General features: G+C 50.1%; 4 protein-coding genes across 4 annotated transcripts in view; 2 read left to right on the top strand and 2 right to left on the bottom strand.

Annotated features, from left to right (window-relative positions):
- Nucleotides 1–9,957, bottom strand: part of IL4I1 (interleukin 4 induced 1) — a 42,037-nt gene extending 32,080 nt beyond the window's left edge. The window contains exon 1 of the mRNA XM_066271481.1: nucleotides 9,839–9,957. Within this exon, the coding sequence (XP_066127578.1) occupies nucleotides 9,839–9,866 (28 nt within the window). The 5' untranslated portion in view covers nucleotides 9,867–9,957. The remainder of the gene's footprint in view (nucleotides 1–9,838) is intronic.
- The window catches only part of NUP62 (nucleoporin 62), a 27,086-nt gene extending 14,435 nt beyond the window's left edge, over nucleotides 1–12,651 (bottom strand). The window contains exons 1-2 of the mRNA XM_066271490.1: nucleotides 12,631–12,651; nucleotides 9,839–9,956 (exon numbers count right to left, since the gene is read on the bottom strand). The gene's annotated coding sequence lies outside the window, so the exon portion shown is untranslated. The remainder of the gene's footprint in view (nucleotides 1–9,838; nucleotides 9,957–12,630) is intronic.
- ATF5 (activating transcription factor 5) lies at nucleotides 12,566–19,148 on the top strand. Its single transcript, XM_066271494.1, has 3 exons — nucleotides 12,566–12,704; nucleotides 15,480–15,776; nucleotides 16,700–19,148. Exons 2-3 carry the CDS (start codon nucleotides 15,599–15,601, stop codon nucleotides 17,410–17,412), a joined length of 891 nt encoding a protein of 296 aa, XP_066127591.1. The 5' UTR covers nucleotides 12,566–12,704; nucleotides 15,480–15,598; the 3' UTR covers nucleotides 17,413–19,148.
- On the top strand, nucleotides 14,613–15,192 carry LOC136332158 (large ribosomal subunit protein uL24-like). Its single transcript, XM_066271505.1, has one exon. The coding sequence runs from the start codon at nucleotides 14,684–14,686 to the stop codon at nucleotides 15,119–15,121; it is 438 nt and encodes a 145-aa protein (XP_066127602.1). The 5' UTR covers nucleotides 14,613–14,683; the 3' UTR covers nucleotides 15,122–15,192.

Here is a 19,148-nt window from a genome sequence, read left to right as displayed (position 1 = left end):
GGTCGACGCTTTATCCACTGCGCCACCACAGGTCAGGCAGTTATTATTATTATTTTAAAGATTTTATTTATTGATTTGAGAGAGGGAGAGAGAGAGAGAGAGAGAGAAGGGAGAGGGAGGAAGGAGAAGGAAGCATCAACTAGTAGTTGTTGCTTCTCATATGTGCCTTGTCCAGGTAAACCCAGGGTTTTAAACCAACAACCTCAGCATTCCAGGTCGAAGCTTTACCCACTGTGCCACCACAGGGCAGGCTGGAATCCGTTATTTAAGACTTGGAGGAAGTGCAACCACGGGCTCAGAGAGACCAGAGGAGAGGAAAGTGGGAGGATAAGAGAAAGGCAATATCAGAGACTGAGGGGACCTTTGCCTTTGGCCATCAGCCCAACCCAACCTCAAATGCCTGGTTGGTATCTTTGTCACATGTGTCAATACAGAGACTCCTTGTCCACTACTGCTGCGATCCCCTCCTGTGGGCTGTTTCGCCAAATGTCAAACAGAACTCATGCTTGATAACCTCAAGTTCATCAACTTTGCTTCTTAAAATACTGTATCTCTTAAATCTATTTGAAAAACCCTAACCCTCAGGGAACAAATGAGCTCAGAAAGCCTGCCCTTCAAGAATGGAAATTAACTGCCTGATTGGTGGTGGCGCAGTGGAAAGAGCGTCGACCTGGAACGCTGAGGTCACTGGTTCGAGACCCTGGGCTTGCCTGGTCAAGGCACATGTGGGAGTTGAGGCTTCCTGTTCCTCCACCCCCCCTTCTCTCTCCTTTCTAAAATGAATTAAAAAAAAAAAGTCAACTATAACACAATGAATGGCCTGCTGACAAGATCTTAGCCATGGCAGCACCCCAGCCTTTCCATGCTCAGAGACAGCAACACAAAAGCCGGGGCAGGAGTGTGCTGATTTATGTTCTAAAAGACTCATCCAAGCTGCTGGCAGTTGTGGTGAGACCCTGGAGGGGGCTGGTGGTAACCTGGGCTCTGTGTCCATCTCTTAACACACCCATCCTGCCTGGTGGGCGTGGCAAACCATGGTGACAGAAGCCTGAGACAGGCGGCTGCACACAGAGCCGTAGCAGGGCAGAGCTGTTTTCTAAGCCAAATCTGCAGCATGGAAACCTTAGTGCTCACCTCTGTGTAAAGGCCACCTCTCTCCCATAGTACAAGCTGTCCCCAGGACGGAGGGTGGAATGGAGATGCCTAGGACTCTGGTCCTAACTCCCTCCAGCCTGCTCCTCCCCAAAGACAAGCACACACCAACCTTCTAGCTAGAAATGACTTGCATTTAGTGGTAGGGGCCTGCATGGAGACAAACAGGAGGCATGTCTGTCTGTTTGCCTGCTCCTCAGGGGGAGGAGCTGTGGGAAAGCCTCACAGCCTGTCGTTTGTTCAGGCCAGGTGCCATGAAGCAATCCCTCCGGGTTTACAGCACATTTAGGTGCTTACAGTTTAAACGCCCAAATGTCACTGCAAAATGACTGCCAAGGAGGCTTCCTCACACGTTCCGTTTTTCAGTCTGCCCAACGACACAGTGATAGCTATTTCTAAAACGAAAATTAAATTAGTTTAAAAACAAAAAAACCCTGACTAGGTGGTGGCACAGTGGATAGTATTGGTCTGGGACACTGAAGACCCAGGTTTGAAACCCTGAGGTCATCAGCTTGAGCGCGGGCTCACAAATATTACCCCAATGTCACTGGCTTGAGCAAGAGGTCACTGGATGGCTAGAGCCACTTGGTCAAGGTACATATGAGAAAGCAATCAGTGAAAACTAAGGTGCCACAACTATAAGTTGATGCTTCTCATCTCTCTCCCTTCCTGTCTGTCTCTCACAAAACAAACAAACAAACAAGTAAATAAATGGAGAAAAAAACAAAAACAAATATTAAAGAAAGAATTAAAAGAAATAAAGAAAATTAAGCCCTAGCTGGTGGCTCAGTGAATAGAGTCGGCCTAGTATATGGATGTTCCAGGTTCAATTCCCGGTCAGGGCACACAGGAGGCGACCATCTGCTTCTCTCCTTCCTCCCCTCCTATAACTAGTGGCTCAGTTAGTCCAAGTATGGACTGCAGGCACTGAGGATGGCTCAGTTGATGCATCCGCCTCAGGAGCTAAAAATAGCTCGGTTAATTTGAGCATTGGCCCCAGATAGGCGTTAGTTGTTGGATCCAATCAGGGTTCGAGTTAGAGTCTGTCTCACTATCTCCCCTCCTCTCATTTTAACCAGGCTTGTTATCCTGCTTGGGTAGAGGGGAAAGGAGCTCTCAGAGGGAGCTGACTTGGCCAGGCACCAACATTGCTTGCTACTCCAGGCTACCTCAAGCTGGTACTTAAATGTTTTTTGGACTCATAGGTTCTCAATTTTCTCTTCTTCCTTCCTTCTCTTGAAAATAAAGATGGATGGAAGGAAGGAAGGAGAAAGAAAGATTATGATCTGTACCCTAAGAAGTCATTTCACATCTAATTAGCAATTACATTCTCTTTTCCCACTGCTGAGGCCTGAAATTGTACCCAAAGGAGCACAGGTGATGGGACAAACAACAATTTTCCCCCAGGGGAAAACAAATCAGATAAGAGTTAAAAAACAACCAGAAGAGTAGATCATAAGGAAGATTCTTGAACCACCATCCAATATAAAGTAGTATGACATACATCCAATAAAACTTGCATGTGCACATCAGTAATAGTCAAAAAGCAGACACAACCCAAATGTCCGTCAACTGATGAATGGGTAAAATGTAGTATCCATACAATGGAGTATAACTCAGTGTTAAAAATGAATGAAGTATTGACATTGCTATAGATTGGACAAGCCTTCAAAAACCAGATAAGGCGCCTGACCAGGCGGTGGCGCAGTGTATAGAGCGTCGGACTGGGATGCCGAGGACCCAGGTTTGAGACCCCGAGGTCGCCAGCTTGAGCGCGGGCTCATCTGGCTTGAGCAAAAAAAAAAAAAAGCTCACCAGCTTGGACCCAAAGTCACTGGCTCGATCAAGGGGTTACTCGGTCTGCTGAAGGCCCGTGGTCAAGGCACATATGAGAAAGCAATCAATGAACAACTAAGGTGTCACAACTAAGGTGATGATTGATGCTTCTCATCTCTCTCTGTTCCTGTCTGTCTGTCTGTATCTCTCTCTCTCTCTGACTCTCTCTGTCCCTCTGACCCACACTGTTTGGTCCCAGAGCTGAGCTGAGGCCTCCTAAGCCTCTCCAAAAAACAAAAAACAAAACAAAAAAAAACCAGATAAGGAGCACCCATCATATGATTCCATTCATAAGAAATGTACAGAATGGGCCAATCTACACAGATAAAAATCAGACTAGTGGTTGCCTAGGGCAGAATGATGGGGGAATGGGTAGTGACTGCTAATGCATATGGACTTCTTTCTGCGGTGATGGAAACTACTCTAAAATTAGATTGTGGTGATGGGAGCACAACTCTGTGACTATACTAAAAACCAATGAATTGTACACTCTAATAATAAATGAATGTGAATTACACAGTATCTTAATAAAACCACTAAACAAACCAAGCACAGGATGCTGGGAAAGGTGTAAGAAAGCAGAGGTGGGGCTGCTGAGCGGCAGGAACTGGGCAGAGCAGTTTCCTCTTCCCCAGATCACTTCAGAGCAGTGATCTGGGGAAGAGGAAACCTGGTTGGGAACAGACTGGGGAGGAGAGTGGGGTTGAACTGCCCAATTGGCTGTGAGGCCATCAGGACGCTTCATGGGAAACGAAGCCCGGCAGATACAACACCAAGGCATCAAGACTTGGAGAGGGGCTAAGGCACCAGGTCCACGGACTCTGCATGTGCAGCAGGGGCCCTGGCCGGTTCACTCAATCGGTTGGAGCGTCACCCCAAAACACCAAAGTTGAGGGTCTGATCCTAGTCAGGGCACATACAGGAAGCAACCAATGAATGCATAATTAAGTGGAACAACAAATGAATGCGTCTCTGTCTCTGTAAAATCAATCAATATAAAAAAATAACTGTGAAGTGCAGTAGGTGTGTGAGCACACGCTCACTCGGACAGAATGGCACACACCTGGAGTTCCCCCACAGCCTCTCCCCTGTAGTCAACACCGATGTCCCAGCGGACAGGCAGTGATGTCAGTGGGGGAGGGAAAAATCCTAGTTGGGTTGTGGCAGAGACAGTTTCTCTGGGAACCAGGTGGAAGCCCCCAGAGGTGGGGACAGGGAGGCTTTCTTTCTTTTTTTTTAAATTTTATTTATTTATTTTTTTTTTACAGAGACAGAGAGTGAGTCAGAGAGGGATAGACAGGGACAGACAGACAGGAATGGAGAGAGATGAGAAGCATCAATCATTAGTTTTTCATTGCGTGTTGCAACACCTTAGTTGTTCATTGATTGCTTTCTCATATGTGCCTTGACCATGGGCCTTCAGCAGACCGAGTAACCCCTTGCTGGAGCCAGCGACCTTGGGTTCAAGCTGGTGGGCTTTTGCTCAAACCAGATGAGCCTGTGCTCAAGCTGGCAACCTCGGGATCTTGAACCTGGGTCCTCTGCATCCCAGTCTGATGCTCTATCCACTGCGCTACCACCTGGTCAGGCAGGGAGGCTTTGATTCTGAGAATAAGAAACAACCACAGCCCTACCTGTCCTTGAGTGACAACCACACACAAAAGCTTCAGGACTTTCTGTGCCGGGCCTGTTGGCAGTGCTTCACCTGCACTGACTCAGGGCCTTATGGAGTAGAAACTCTAGAGTTCTCATCGTAAAGACAGCAAACTGAAGTCGAGAGAACTTACTGTACCTCCCAATGTAAAGACGCACCTTAATTTTGGGGCCCAAAATTTGGGGGGAAAATGTATTATATAAAGTTATTGTACTCAAGTTTTATTCCTCATAAAATTCACACAACTCCTCATCATTGTCAAAACTCCCATCCATTAGCTTGTCCTCTTTCGTGTCTAATGACAAATCAGTCTTCAACAATGAGCGCAAAAACAAGAGCGAAAAAGTGGGAAATGCAAGTAAAAAACAACCCAAAACCTACAACCACTGCATAAAATGCACTCAGTTTTTAGACTCCAAATTTTTCGGGAAAGGTGCGTCTTATACATGGGGAAATACGGTAAGTAATTTGGCCAAAGGAGCACAGGTAGTTAGGGCTGACCCACACTGTCTGGTCCCAGAGCTGAGCTGAGGCCTCCTAAGCCTCTCCAACATGACATTTTCTCACACCACCTCCCCAGTCTCTAATGACATCCTGGGCTATCTCTACCATCTTCCAGACTAGTTTAGGTCTCACTCTTGATCCAATTCAGGGCTGTCTGCCTCCCCTAGCTCCAGGCTGAACTCCTGGTGGCTTGGAGTGAAGGGGGAACATCACCTGCTCCTTCCTGTCCGTCCCTCAGGAATCCATTCCTGCTCTGAGTGAGGGCAGGCAGAAGAGGGCGAAGGGCTCTTTATTGAACCAGGCTGAGGTGTAGGGCTCTTCTGGATGCCGGCCCTCAGTGTTCTCCATGGGCAGCCCCCCCACAATGCCTGCGGAGGGGGCACCTGGGTGCCTGTGCAGTGGTTTCCTGCCTCTGCCTTTGCCTCCCTCTCTCTTGTCCCCCTCAGCTCCCACTATGACTGGCCATTCCAAGGGGTGCTGGCTGGGTTCAGGCTCTGCTACTTTCCTCTGTGCCCAAGTGACCACTTGAGAGCTGTGCATCCATGGTGCACCACATGGGGGCACAGGTTGCCGCCCCCGGCCCTGCCCCTCTCCACCTCCCTCCCACTTGGGTAGGATGAACACATTTGCTGTGAGAAAGGGACAAGCAGCCTGCCGTCAGCCCTGGTGCACAGGAGTGTGGAACAATTTCACAGGACACTAACATCAGCCAAGACCACTCTGACCGTGATGGACCAAGACAAAAATAAGCCCACTCTGGAATCACGTCTCAACACAGACAAAAACACAAATATTGCCCAAAGCACAAAAATGACCGAATGTTTGATGGCTGCTCCTTAACCACACTGTTAGCTCCACTTGTTCCGCCCCCTCTGGAGAAGATAAAGGCACCTGGTAATGAACTTGTCCTTGCCAGCATCCGATTCAGAGCAAAGCCCTGCTTCCCCAAAGCCTCCCAAAGCCACCTAACCCAGCCTGGCTTCTGTAAGTGCTAATTCCTCCCTACTTAGCCACCTCACAAACCCCTGTCCTGTGGTGGGCGGACCTCCCTAGCTGCAAAGCGCAAGAAACTCAAGTTGCTCAACTAGTATGTATTCTTGGTGGCCTCCGCCTGGGGGCATGGCTGGTTGACAAGAAAAAGCAGGGGTAAATAAGATACCTGCCCCCCCTTAGCAGACACTGACCCTCAAGAATGGTTCTTTAGAGAGCTCCTCTCTGTTCCCCCAAACACTGCCCTCCAGACTTTATGGGTCTGGGCTGAGTCTGATCAGACCCTGTTCCTTTTCAATTTTGGTCAGTCCAGCAGATAATTACTGATCTGGGAGCGGGTGGAAACCACTGAACACAAAGGTCAGGGAGGGCTCATGGCCTGAGCCTATCCACACTTGTGGTTTGTTGCCATTTCTCTGAATTGCTTGACCTTTTAAAACCTGGATCTCGCAGAAAAATCTGGGTCTCCAACTTCTGCGAAATCAGCTCTGCACCACCAGGCTGGCATTGCTGCCCAGCACAGTGAGCCCCAAGCAGCACCTATGCCTTTTGGGTGGCCAGGGCTTTGCTGGCCTGTCTCCCACACAGGGCCTGCAGGTCTGTGGGGATGGCTCACTGACTGAGCCAGACACTGTTCCAGGCATTTTCACATACTCTCCTTCTGGCCCTCACCACTGCCCTCTCAGGAGAGTTCTGCTACTATCTCCACTTAGTGGAGTCCCCAGCAGCAAGAGAGTATGGTATCCTGCTGGAAGCCAAAGAGTGGTCAGTGATGGTGATCTGAGCTCCAGGACACTACATCATCAATCACCTTCAGTTGGCCCTGTCCTCATGGGCGTGTGCGGGAGGGGGCACCCCAGTGGGGGCCCTAGCATTTATCTCCCAGATGAGAAAACTGAGGCTCCAAGAGGGGATGTGTAGTAGGCTGGATAACTGCCCCCCAAAAAATGTCTGCATCCTAGTTCCCAGAACCTGTGAATATATGACCTCAAGTGACAAAAAGCACTTTGTGGATGTGATTAAATCAAAGATCTTGCGATGGCGACATCCTGGATGACCGGGTGGCCCTAATGTAAACACTAGGGTCTTTATAAGAAGGGGCAAGATCAAAGGAGAAAATAGGAGATACGACAATGGAAGCAGAGGCCGAGTGTGTAAAGAGGAGCAGCGAGCCAAGGAATGGAGGCAGCCTCTAGCAGGTGCAAACAGCCAGTAATGGAGTCTCCCTTGGAGCCTCTGGAAAGAATGCAGCCCTGTGCACTCATTTACACTTTTAGTCTCCTGAACCAAGAGAATTAATGTCTGGGTTATTATTATTTTTTAAAAGATTTTATTTGTTGATTTTACAGAGAAAAGGGAGGGGGACAGAAAAGTATCAACTCATAGTTGCTTCACTTTAGTTGTTCACTACTTGCTTGTCGTATATTACTTGACTGGGCAAACCCAGGGTTTTGAACCGGCAACCTCAGCATTCCAGGTTGACGCTCTATCCACTGTGCCACCACAGGTCAGGCAACGTCTGTTGTTTTAAGCCACTAAGTTTGTGACAATTTCTTACGGCAGTGAGTACAGAAATTGATACAAAAGACAACCACTGAGGGGGCCAGAGCTGGCACAGTAGTGCAGGGCCTAACTAGGTTCAGCGAGCTGCGGTGTTTTATGCTGAGGGGGGTGTAGCAGGAGTGAGGGAAAGGAAGAGGCTCAGGAGGACTCTGAGCCACCAGCACACGTGGCAGACCTATGCCCTGAGCTGCCCTTTCCCAAATGAACCGGCCTTGATCTTCCTGATCTTGCTTGCCAGGACACCCACCTCCAACCCCTGCCCTTTGGCCTGCATAACCTAAATACCTGCCCTGGCACCTCTTCAGGACAACAGAATTGAACTCCCCAGCCTCTGTGCACAAGCAACTCAATTAAAAGTGAACTGATGACTAGCGAGGCAGCCGCACAGGACTGGGCGCTGTGGGGAATGACTCCAGAAATGAGGAAGGTTCTGACCTTGCCTTCTAAGTGCTCAGGGAAACAGTCACGCACACACAAACATCTGTCTGTGAGACAGCTACGAAAGCAGACCCAAGTGGTGTGGGGACCAGAAGATAAACAAACATGTAGATATCCTTGAGGTAGTTAAGTGTTGGGCTTTATATACATCATTTCACACAATCCTCCTGGCACCCCAAGCCTTAGAGAGAAATATATAATGTTCATAACTAGGTAGATCCCATTCTACCCATTTTACATATATTTGTCTAGTTCCTTACAACCCTCTGAGATGGGTCCTCTTGTCCCCACTTTATAGATGAGGAAACTGTGTCACAGGGAGAAGATGCCACTCGCTGAGCATCACAGAAGTGGTGCAGTCGGGATGTGAACCTAGCAGCTGGTTCTGGAGCCCTCATTCTGACCCACTTTGCAGACAGCAGCCGAGGCTCAGGCCGAGTAAAGACCTTGTCCGCTCCCCCAGCCAGAATTAAGTGGTAGGGCCTCAGGATTAGAACCTGGATCCATCTGATGCAAATTCTATGCTCTTTTCATCATGCCAGACTCTCTCCTTAATTGGGAAACAGTGAAGGGTTGCTGCAATAGTACAGGTAGGAGAACCTGCCTAGGGCTAGGGGGATGGGGAGAGGCAAGTCAGAATCAATAGAATTTGGCAACTAAGCAGCAGCAAACCTGAGGTGAAGGCCCAAGCTTGGTGGCCTTCCAGCAGGCCATGCTCTGGTCTGGGGTCAGAGCTGAGAGGAGGAGACAGACTTTCCCTGGGGCTTGTAGGGTATCAGAAGCTGTGAAGTGTTGGGGAGGTCTGGGTTCTAACTAGCAGCGATTGAATAAACACCTTTCACCTCTTGGGGCTTCAGTCTTGCCCCCTGCAAGACCGGTGGGTTAGCCTCTGTGATGAGGCTCCTTCTTGGCATTGTCTCAGATTCCCAGTGTCTTGCACAGGTAGCTATTCTCCCTCCTCCTTCACAACCCTCCCTTACTGCGCTGGGACCTCTCCTGGATCCAGGGCTCCCTAAACAGGAGGCTGTTGCCAGATGTGCCCGGGCCCCTAGAGACTCCCTCCTCTTCCCCTCCCCATCAAAGAGCCAGGGTGATGCAACCTGCCTGCAACTGCCACCTCACTTCCCAAGTCTGGTGCTTCCGACTGAAAAAAGAGTTCCCAGCAGCCCCACCCATGCTCCCTGCTCCAGTCCAAGAGCTGAAAGGGCTGGGACACCTGGACCATGGAGGACTCTGCGAAGCTGGGAAGGCTGAGGTGTTTGAGTCCTGGAAGGGCCACAGGTCTGGGTCAGGGGTGGGCACTGAAGCAGGCTCAAGGTGCCAAGACCTGGGCTCACAGGCAGCAACTGAAGACTCACAGCCCATACATTAGAATATGCTTAGAAGGGCTAGGGAGCTAAGTGTGAGAACGGGCACCCATGCAGCAGGACTGAGTCAAGCTGCCTGGGTGGGGCTGTGGGCACCAGGGTGGAACTGGGTGGGATCCAAAAGCTAGAGAGAGAAAAAGGTACAAGGGGCTGGGACAAGAGCACCAGGGTCTCTGCCCAAATGCTTTCTCAGTCAGCATACATTGCACACAGCCAGCAACATGGTTCCCATACAGAGCAAGCTATTTCCAGTTATTAAAAAATACTCATCTCATTATCCTCCCACAAACCCATAATCCCAGTCTAAGAGACAAGAGCAAACGGGGGGACTCACCACAGACCACCCAATCAGCACTGGTCATGAAAGACAAGAAAAGTCAGAAACAGCTGCGGACCAGAGGGGGTTGGGGAGACACGATGACTAAATGTCATTGGACATCTTGGAAGGGATCCTAGAACAAAAAAGAGCATTAGAACAATCAGTGAAATCAGAATAAAGCTGAATTTTAGTTAATAGAAATGTACAGATGTTGTTAGTTCCTTAGAGTTCCTTAGCTATGATAAACAGCACAGCAATGCAAGACAGCAACAATGGAGGCGTTAGGTGAAGGATGGACGGAAACTATACTATCTTTTTTGCAACTGTTTTGTAAATCCAAAATTATTCCCAAATAAAAAGTTAAACAGCCTGACCTGTGGTGGTGCAGTGGATAAAGTGTCGACCTGGAGATGCTGAGGTCGCCAGTTCGAAAACCTGGGCTTGCCGGTCAGGGCACATATGGGAGTTGGTGCTTCCTGATCCTCCCCCCCTTCTCTCTCTCTGTCTCTCTCTCTCTCTCTTCTCTCTCTCTCTCCTTTCTAAAATGAATAAATAAAATAAAAAATTTAAAAAATAAAAAATAAAAAGTTAAACAAACAAACAAACAACTCTACTTAGCCTGGCCTGTGGCAGCGCAGTGGGTAAAGTGTCAACCTGGAACGCTGAGGTCCCTGGTTTGAAACCCCAGGCTTGCCCAGTCAAGGCACATATGAGAAGCAACTCCTATGAACTGATGCTTCCCACTCCTCCCTCCCTTTCCTTTCTCTAAAAGTCAAGAAATAAAATCTTAAAAAAGAAAATGATGAAACACCTCTACCTAGTCCTCATGCATAACCCAGACTAAAGTTCTTTTCAGAAGTGTGTGTGTGTATGTATGTGTGTGTGTGTGTGTGTGAGAGAGAGAGAGAGAGAGAGAGAGAGAGAGAGAGAGACTGGGCCTCCTCACTGCTGGGCAGTCTGTCCCACACTGTACCCTAACGCCCGTGCTATTGTTCAAATCACTACTGACAAGAGGAAGGAAGTCCTTAGGTTTCATTTAAAAGGTGGAAGCCAAGTCATAGTTTTAAAGCACTGCTTCGCAAAGGAGATAAAACACATCCACCTCAATAATAATAACAACCTCTTTTATATAGCACCCACTGTGTGCCAGGAACTAGTCTAAGCACTTGACCTGCATTAACTCATTTAAACCTCAAAACAGCCCTAAACGATAAGTACCATTAATGGCTTTATCTCTCTCTTTCTTTCCTTTTTAAACCATGAGGAATCTGAGGCACAGGGAAGTAAGGGAAATCACCAGTGTCATGCCTCTAGTAAGCAGGGTGCAATCAGGGGTTGAACCCAAACAACCTGGCCCCATAGTCTATGATCTTAACTCCTACTCTGTGATGTCCAGATAACAATGTAGCCTCTACGGGCTCAAGGAAATACAGAGCAAGAGCTCAAATCCTGGCAGAGTGGACAGTAAGTGCTCTAAGGGAAACCGGTCAGATCCCGGGGGCTTCCTGCATACAACAGGGAAAGGGGAAGGAAGAAGCATACATATCTTTATTCCCCACATAACTCTCAAGATTAGATTTACCCCACCTTCTTTGGATTTTAATTCAGCCCCATAATAGTCATAAAAGTGATCAAGTGAACTCTAGGTGTAAAGTCCTGACTTGGACAAATGCAGGGTGGGAAAAAGAAGATTCTGCAGCAGAGGGAAGACCCACATTCATTTGGGCTGGTGGAGGGCCGCGTGCACAAGGGAGGAACGGTCTCGTGTTTTTCGGCAAGCTTGTGAGACGAATCTAGTGCTGGCCGTCTCAGTAAGTCAGGGTGAGGAGGAGCAGGGACAAAAGAATGAACCAGCTGGCCTGAGAGCAATGCTGAGAAGGGCTGAGGAAAGGTGGGCGGCCGATGGAAAAAGGGCTGGAGTGGGGTCGGGGGTGCCAGATTCCCTGCATCCCCGGGTCGAATGGGGCTGAACATCCAACATTTGGAATGGGTGTGGGTGGGGATGGCTGGAAACTGCCACCGTGGAGAAATGAATGAGACATGAGGGCCTATTATTAGCAGGCGTTAGTTGGTCCAGTATCTGGAGCTCTTGCGGGAATGAGGGAGATCGGGCGAGACTGGGCCCCAGAATTTCTAGTAATAGCAAAATACGTTATACATACACATATGAGCTGGGCTCTGTGCGTGGAATTTCAAAAGCATCGACTCGCTTGACGCTCACAAACCACCCCATCGGGTTGAGTTGACTATTCTCATTTTACAGACAGCTCCCTATCTATCTGAAGCCAGAGGTTTTCAGTTATTTGTCCGAGACTGACATGGCAGGTCTATGGTTTGAATGGAGGGCGGGCTTTGACCACACGGCCTCTAACCCACATAAAAGGGTTTTCAGAATGAGCAGGGCAGCTGAGGCATGAGGAAGGAGACCAGCATGTGGCTGACCGGAAACTCGTGAAGCAGAGGAAAGGAAATGAGACAGGAACACGTGCTAGTCGTAGGGAGGAGGAACCCAGGCCTAGGCGTCAAGGTGAGCGGAGAGCCAGACCCATTACCAGAAGGGGGGGGCAGGCCCCCCACCAGTTGCAGCCAGGCCGGGGCGGGGCGCGGAAGGATCCGGGCGAGCGGTGCTGCGCCACCCCCACTATATCTGCCTTTAGTCCGCGGGGCCGCCTCATTCCCCATTTTCAGATCACGTCAGATCACTATCTCTCGTAAAGCTACCGCGACGCCACCTCTGCCCACGCAGCCCCCGCCATGGCTCTGTAAGCCGCGACCTCTCCGTGTCCCCAGCCCGTCTCCGCGCTCACCGCGCCTGTGGTCTCCTCGCCCGCCTTCTTGTTCAGCAGAGGTTGCCGTTGCCTCTCCTTTCCGCAGCCATGGAGTGAGTAACCGCTCGTCCCTCTCCAACTGCCCTTCCCGCCCTTTCGAAGCTCGCGGCCTTCACGACCAAGCCTGGGGGGGGGGGGGGGTAAGGAGAGAGACGAGAGTAAGGGATCATGGTCGCGCAGGCGCAGAAGAGGAAAAACGGGACTCGGCGCGAGGACGAGCATGCGCACTCGGCCCGATGCGGCGTAGGGCGGGGAGTAAGGATACTTATTTCCAGAGAATGTTGTGTGTTTGGAGAGAGCCCGCGCGCAGTTGCGTCGGCGTACTCTGGAACGATTCGGGCCGTGCGCCGTTGGTCATGCCCCAGAGTCGGTATTTAAGGGCGAAGGCATTTAAGACAGTATGCAGCTGCAACATGCGCACTAACCTCCAGGAGGGCGGAAGCGTAAGAGCAATAGGACTGGACCTGGCGGCGCATGCCCTGTATTTGTCAGCGAGAAGGCGAGGTGTGGAAGGGTGGCATGTGTGGCATCTGTTCTCCGCCAGCCACCTCCACCTTTCCTGCTCCAAATTGCTTAGTCGCACAGCACAGCTTTCCTTTCCTTTCATTCAGGCATCTTCTGGGGGGGGGGGGTGCTGGGTTAGATTGACAGGGTGGAAAGCGGGGCTTAGCGACAACCGTTAAGAATGGGATGGGATGGAGTGGCCCTGGCCCATGGGCTCAGTCGGTTAAGAGTGTCCTCTTGAAACGACAAGGTTGCAGGTTCGATCCCTGGTCAGGGCACACACGGGAATCATCCAGTGAATGCACGACTGAGTGGAACAACAACTGAATGCTTACTTTCCTCCTCTCTCTCTCAACCAATCAATAAAAACAAATAATTAAATAAGCTCTGGCCGGGTAGCTCGGTTGGTTGGAACTTCATCCCAGAGTGTAGAGGTTGTGGATTCAACTCCCCATTCAGGGCACATAGAGGAACAGCTCCATGACAGTTCCATGTTCCTGACCCTAGCTCCACTCCATTTTTTTTTTTTTTTAATTTTTTGAGAGGCAGGAAGATACGGGAACATGGAGCTGTTCTGTCTCTCCCTGCCTCTCAAAAAAAAAAAAAAAAAAAAAAGAATGGGGTGGAGCTAGGGTCACAGCCTTCATGAAGTATGGGGTTTACTTGAGCCATTGTTAGGAGGGGCGGGGCTAAGAACCGTAGATGAGGGGTGGGGTTTCGGTCGGAGAAAGGCGGGGCCTTGGGAATATTTGGGGAGGAGTGGAACAAAGATAAACGTGGGGCGGGACTTGGAGGGACAAGTAGGATTTGTTTGTTTTTTTACAGAGGTAGAGATAGACAGGGACAGACAGACAGGAACGGAGAGAGATGAGAAGCATCAATCATCAGTTTCTTGTTGCGCGTTGCGACTTCTTAGTTGTTTTCATTGATTGCTTTCTCACATGTGCCTTGACCGTGGGCCTTCAGCAGACCGAGTAACCCCTTGCAGGAGCCAGGGACCTTGGGTCCAAGCTGGTGAGCTCTTTGCTCAAGCCAGATGAGCCCGCGCTCAAGCTGGCGACCTCGGGGTCTCGAACCTGGGTCCTTCCGCATCCCAGTCCCATGCTCTATCCACTGAGCCACCACCTGGTCAGGCGGGACAAGTAGGATTTGAATGGATAACGATGAAGGGGCAGAGCAGGAAGAATTCCCCTTAGGAATTCTTGAGATGGAACTTGAGATGGAACCTAGGGAGGGGGTGGGGCCTAAAGGAAATATTTTTAAAGGATGGGGTGTGGCTGGAAGAAAATTTCCCTGGGATTGAGTTATTTTGGGAGGGAATGTTGTGAGGGTGGGAGGGGATTTTCCTGGGAGACCATTAAGTTTCTGTATTGGAAGGATTGGTCTTGGGAATTTTAAAATTCAGGCACAAAGGCCTGACCTGTGGTGGCGCAGTGCATCAAGCGTCGACCTGGAACGCTGAGGTCACTGGTTCAAAAAAACCCTGGGCTTCCTTTCTGCGGCCATCGTAGGAGCGGCAGCGGTCAAGATGAAGTTCAATCCCTTTGTGACTTCTGACCAGAGCAAGAACCGCAAAAGGCATTTCAGTGCCCCTTCCCACGTTCGCAGGAAGATTATGTCTTCTCCTCTTTCCAAAGAGCTGAGACAGAAGTACAACGTTCGGTCCATGCCCATCCGAAAGGATGATGAGGTTCAGGTTGTGCGAGGACATTACAAGGGGCAGCAAATTGGCAAAGTAGTCCAGGTCTACAGGAAGAAATACGTCATCTACATCGAACGAGTGCAGCGGGAGAAAGCCAACGGTACAACCGTCCACGTGGGCATTCACCCCAGCAAGGTGGTTATCACAGGGCTCAAGCTGGACAAAGACCGCAAAAAGATCCTCGAACGCAAAGCCAAATCTCGCCAAGTAGGAAAGGAAAAGGGCAAATATAAGGAAGAAACCATTGAGAAGATGCAGGAATAGTCATCTCACGTACACCTTTCATTAAAAATGTTCAGTGGAGAGCAAAAAACCCTGGGCTTGCCTGGTTAAGGCACATATGGGAGTTGATACTTCCTGCTCCTCCCTCTTCTCTCTCTCTCTCTCTGTCTCTTCTCTAAAATGAATAAATAAATAAAAATAATTTTAAAAAATTCAGGCATAAAGAAAATACCCTTGGGAGTGTGTAGGATTTGGAGAACGGAAGGGCAGATTTAGATTCTGAGAAGGCAAGGCATGGTCCCAAACCCAGTTGGGAGAGGAAGGGAGGATCCTGGGAACACCGTAACTCTGAGGGTGAGTCTGGCATGTTACCCCACCTGCTTTTGTTTCACACATGTAGGTCCTGCACTTTCACCTTGGTGCCTGTCTTCGCCCAGATCAGCAACCTCCAGAGCCTCCTCCCAGCTGCTGGTGCAGCCTTCTTCCCTGCCATCTGTGCCCAGCGCCTGTGCTGCAGCCATGTCACTCCTGGCGACCCTGGGGCTGGAGCTAGACAGAGCCCTGCTCCCAGCTAGCGGGCTGGGCTGGCTCGTAGACTATGGGAAACTCCCCCTGGCCCCTGCCCCCCTGGGTCCCTATGAGGTCCTTGGGGGAGCCCTGGAGGGCGGGCTTCCAGGGGGAGGAGAGCCCCTGGCAGGTAAGTGCAGGTGGAGAATGGAGATGGAGTGAACTGAAACCTGGGGGGGCGGAGCAGGGTAGGAGGAAGAATTTATTCTTTAGATAAATAATTATTGAGTGCCTGTAATATGCCAGGGACTGATTTAAGTGCTGGAAATGTAGCTTGGAACAAGATTGACATGACCCCTGTCCTGAAGCTTACACTCGAGTGGGGAGATAGACAAGAGACAAAAGATGAGGTTTTGGGGATAAGTGGGAAACGCTTAGTAGCTGAACTAAAAAATGACAACGGGGAACTAGTTTAGAGTGGATTAGCCAGGAAACCCTCGCCAAGTGGGTAACATTTTGGCTGAAGCCTAAAGGATGGGAAGTAACAAACCATGAAGGGATCCAAGGGAAGAGCCTTTCAGGTGGAGGGAAAAACATGCAGAGGGCCTGTGGCAGGAATTCCTTTATTCATTAGTGCGCTCCAAATGCTCAGAACATAGTGGGTTTTCAAAGATGAAACAGGGTATGTTGTGTATGTGAATCTCATTTGCTTTTTAAGATAAACTAGAGTGTAAACCAGAGAAACCACTGATGTAGGTTAATCAGTAAAGACGACGTTGCAATGGTTGAAGAAATGGCTGGTTGACTGTTTTGTTGTTTGGGTCATTGGTTGGTTGGTTAAAAGGGCTGATTGTTTGGTTGACTGATTTTTTTTTTAGTCAATTTGCTCCACTAGTTGCTGGCTGGTTAACTGGTTAGTTGATTGGTTGGTCAGTTGGTTGGTTAGATGTTTGATTTATTGGTTGATTTGATGATTCATTGATTGCTTGGTAGACTGATTGGCTGGTTGGTGGGTTTGCTCAATGGTGGAATGAATGAAGCGGACACAAGTGAGCGCCTAGTTGAGTAGAAGACAAGGAACTCAGGGAACTTCGTCTTCCTCCCATCCTCCAGGTGATGGCTTCTCTGACTGGATGACAGAGCGGGTTGACTTTACAGCCCTCCTCCCTTTGGAGCCTCCCTTAGCCTCAGGTGCCCTCCCCCCACCGTCTCCATCTCCACCTGACCTGGAAGCCATGGCCTCCCTCCTCAAAAAGGAGCTGGAGCAGATGGAAGACTTCTTCCTTGATGCCCCTCTCTTCCCACCACCCTCCCCGCCACTGCAGCCACCGGCACCGGCACCGGCACTGGCACTGGCACCAGCACCAGCACCAGCACCACTGGCACCAGCACCCTCCCTCCCCCTCCCCCTCCCTCTCCCTTCCTTTGATCTTCCCCAGCCCCCTTCCCTGGATACCCTTGACTTGCTGGTCATGTACTGCCGCAATGAGGCTGGGCAGGGGGATGCGGGGTTGGCTCCCCTCCCCCCGGCACAGCAGCCCCCTCCTCCACCCCCACCCTCTCGCCTGGCCCCCTATCCCAATCCTGCCACCCCTCGAGGGGACCGGAAGCAGAAGAAGAGAGACCAGAACAAGTCTGCGGCTCTGAGGTACCGCCAGAGGAAGCGGGCCGAGGGGGAGGCCCTGGAGGGCGAGTGCCAAGGGCTGGAGGCCCGGAACCGGGAGCTGAGGGAGAGGGCTGAGTCTGTGGAGCGGGAGATCCAGTATGTCAAGGATCTGCTCATCGAGGTGTACAAGGCACGCAGCCAGCGGACCCACAACAGCTAGATGGGCAGGGGCTTTGTTTGGGCTGTAGGGGGCGCTGGTCTCCGGCTCTGGCTCACCCGTTTCTGGGGCTGAGGCGGGAGGGACCCTCCATCATCCCTCTGTCTCCTGCTTTTTCCCAACCCCCTCCCCCTTTTTCCTTTTATCCTTGTGTCCTCCCTTGTCTCTTTCTGATTTTGCTCCTTTCCTTCCTCAGAATCATGGCGTGTTTGGCCTTAGTCGCCACGATAATTCTCATGTGACAGCTGAGGGGCTGCGGCCCGGGGGAGGTCAGGGAGCGGGGAGAGCGTGGAAACCTGGCATCCCAGTCAGGGCAGTGAGGCCAGGAAGCTGGGCAGAATGAGGTCAGGAGAGCCGTCCAGGGAGTCAGGGAGGATTTCAGGAATGGCACCCATATAATAAATAAGCAGAAGAGCCAAGCCAGGTGACCTGGGGAAACTACATTTGTCAGGGAGCCCAAAGGTGGCCGAGTTCACATAGCCAGCGGCTATGGAGGCGAAGGTGGAGGCAGGCAGGGTGGGTGTGGCCGTAGTTGGTGACTGGGTGTTCATTTTAGCTCTAGGAGGGAAATCAGTGTTTTGTGAAGGTGTTGGAACAGGGGCTGTATCTCGGTGAGGGAGGGCAGGGAGTGATCATTGTGGTGGGGAGGGCCGTGACGGAAATAAAATGAAGAATTTCTTCCAGTCTGTGTGTCTTGTCTTTGAGAGAAGTTGGAGAGAGAGCAGGCTTAGGCCAAAGACAAGAATGATAACAGACCTGGCCTGTGGTGGCACAGCGGATCGAGTGTCAACCTGGGATGCGGAGATTGCTGGTTTAAAACCCTGGGCTTGATCAGTCAAAGGCACATTTAACAAGCAAGCAATGAGCAACTAAAGTGAAGCAACTATGAGCTGATACGTCTCACTCTCACCTTGTCCTGTGTAAAATCAATAAATAAATTTTTTTTTTTTTTTTTACAGAGAGAGAGAGAGAGAGGGATAGATAGGGACGGACAGACAGGAACGGAGAGAGATGAGAAGCATCAATTACTAGTTTTTTGTAGTGACACCTTATTTGTTCATTGATTGCTTTCTCATATGTGCCTTGACCGCGGGCCTTCAGCAGACCAAGTAATCTCTTGCTCAAGCCCGTGACCTTAGGTCCAAGCTGGTGAGCCTTGCTCAAACCAGATGAGCCCATGCTCAAGCTGGAGACCTTGGGGTCTCGAACCTGGGTCCTCTGAATCCCAGTCCGATGCTCTATCCACTGCGCCACCGCCTGGTCAGGCTAAATAAAAATTTTTTAAAGTTATTTTTGATTTACTAATTTTGAGAGGCAGGGGGCGGGGAGAGAGAGAGAAAGGGCAGGAGGAGTAGCTGGAAGCATCAAGCATCAACTCTCATATATATGTGCCTTGACCAGGCAAGCCCAGGGTTTTGAACTGGCAAACTCAGCGTTCTAGGTCAACGCTTTATCCACTGCTTCACCACAGGCCATGCCAATAAAATCTAAAAAAAAAAAAGAAAGCCCTGGTTGGTTGGAGCGTTGTCCTGGAGCACGGAGGTTGCCGGTTCGATTTCCCAGTCACTTACAGACACTTCCCCAGACACATACAGGAGCAGCTCGATGTTCCTGTCTCTCAAAAAAAACCCAAAAAACAATCAATGAACAACTAAAGTGAAGCAACTATGAGTTGATACTTCTTGTTCCCCCCTCCTCTCTCTGTAAGATCAATAAATAAAATCTTTAAAAAAAAAAAA

Source organism: Saccopteryx bilineata, chromosome 3 (assembly GCF_036850765.1).
Source record: "Saccopteryx bilineata isolate mSacBil1 chromosome 3, mSacBil1_pri_phased_curated, whole genome shotgun sequence".
Classification (NCBI taxonomy): domain Eukaryota; kingdom Metazoa; phylum Chordata; class Mammalia; order Chiroptera; family Emballonuridae; genus Saccopteryx; species Saccopteryx bilineata.
This window is presented reverse-complemented; position numbering and strand designations above follow the sequence as displayed.

Excerpts from the sequence above, each read along its gene's own strand:
- LOC136332158 (XM_066271505.1), top strand. The coding sequence starts at position 14,684 with ATGAAGTTCAATCCCTTTGTGACTTCTGACCAGAGCAAGAACCGCAAA.
- ATF5 (XM_066271494.1), top strand. The coding sequence starts at position 15,599 with ATGTCACTCCTGGCGACCCTGGGGCTGGAGCTAGACAGAGCCCTGCTC. Across the intron at positions 15,777-16,699 it reads GGGAGGAGAGCCCCTGGCAG|GTGATGGCTTCTCTGACTGG; the intron begins GTAAGTGCAGGT and ends CCCATCCTCCAG.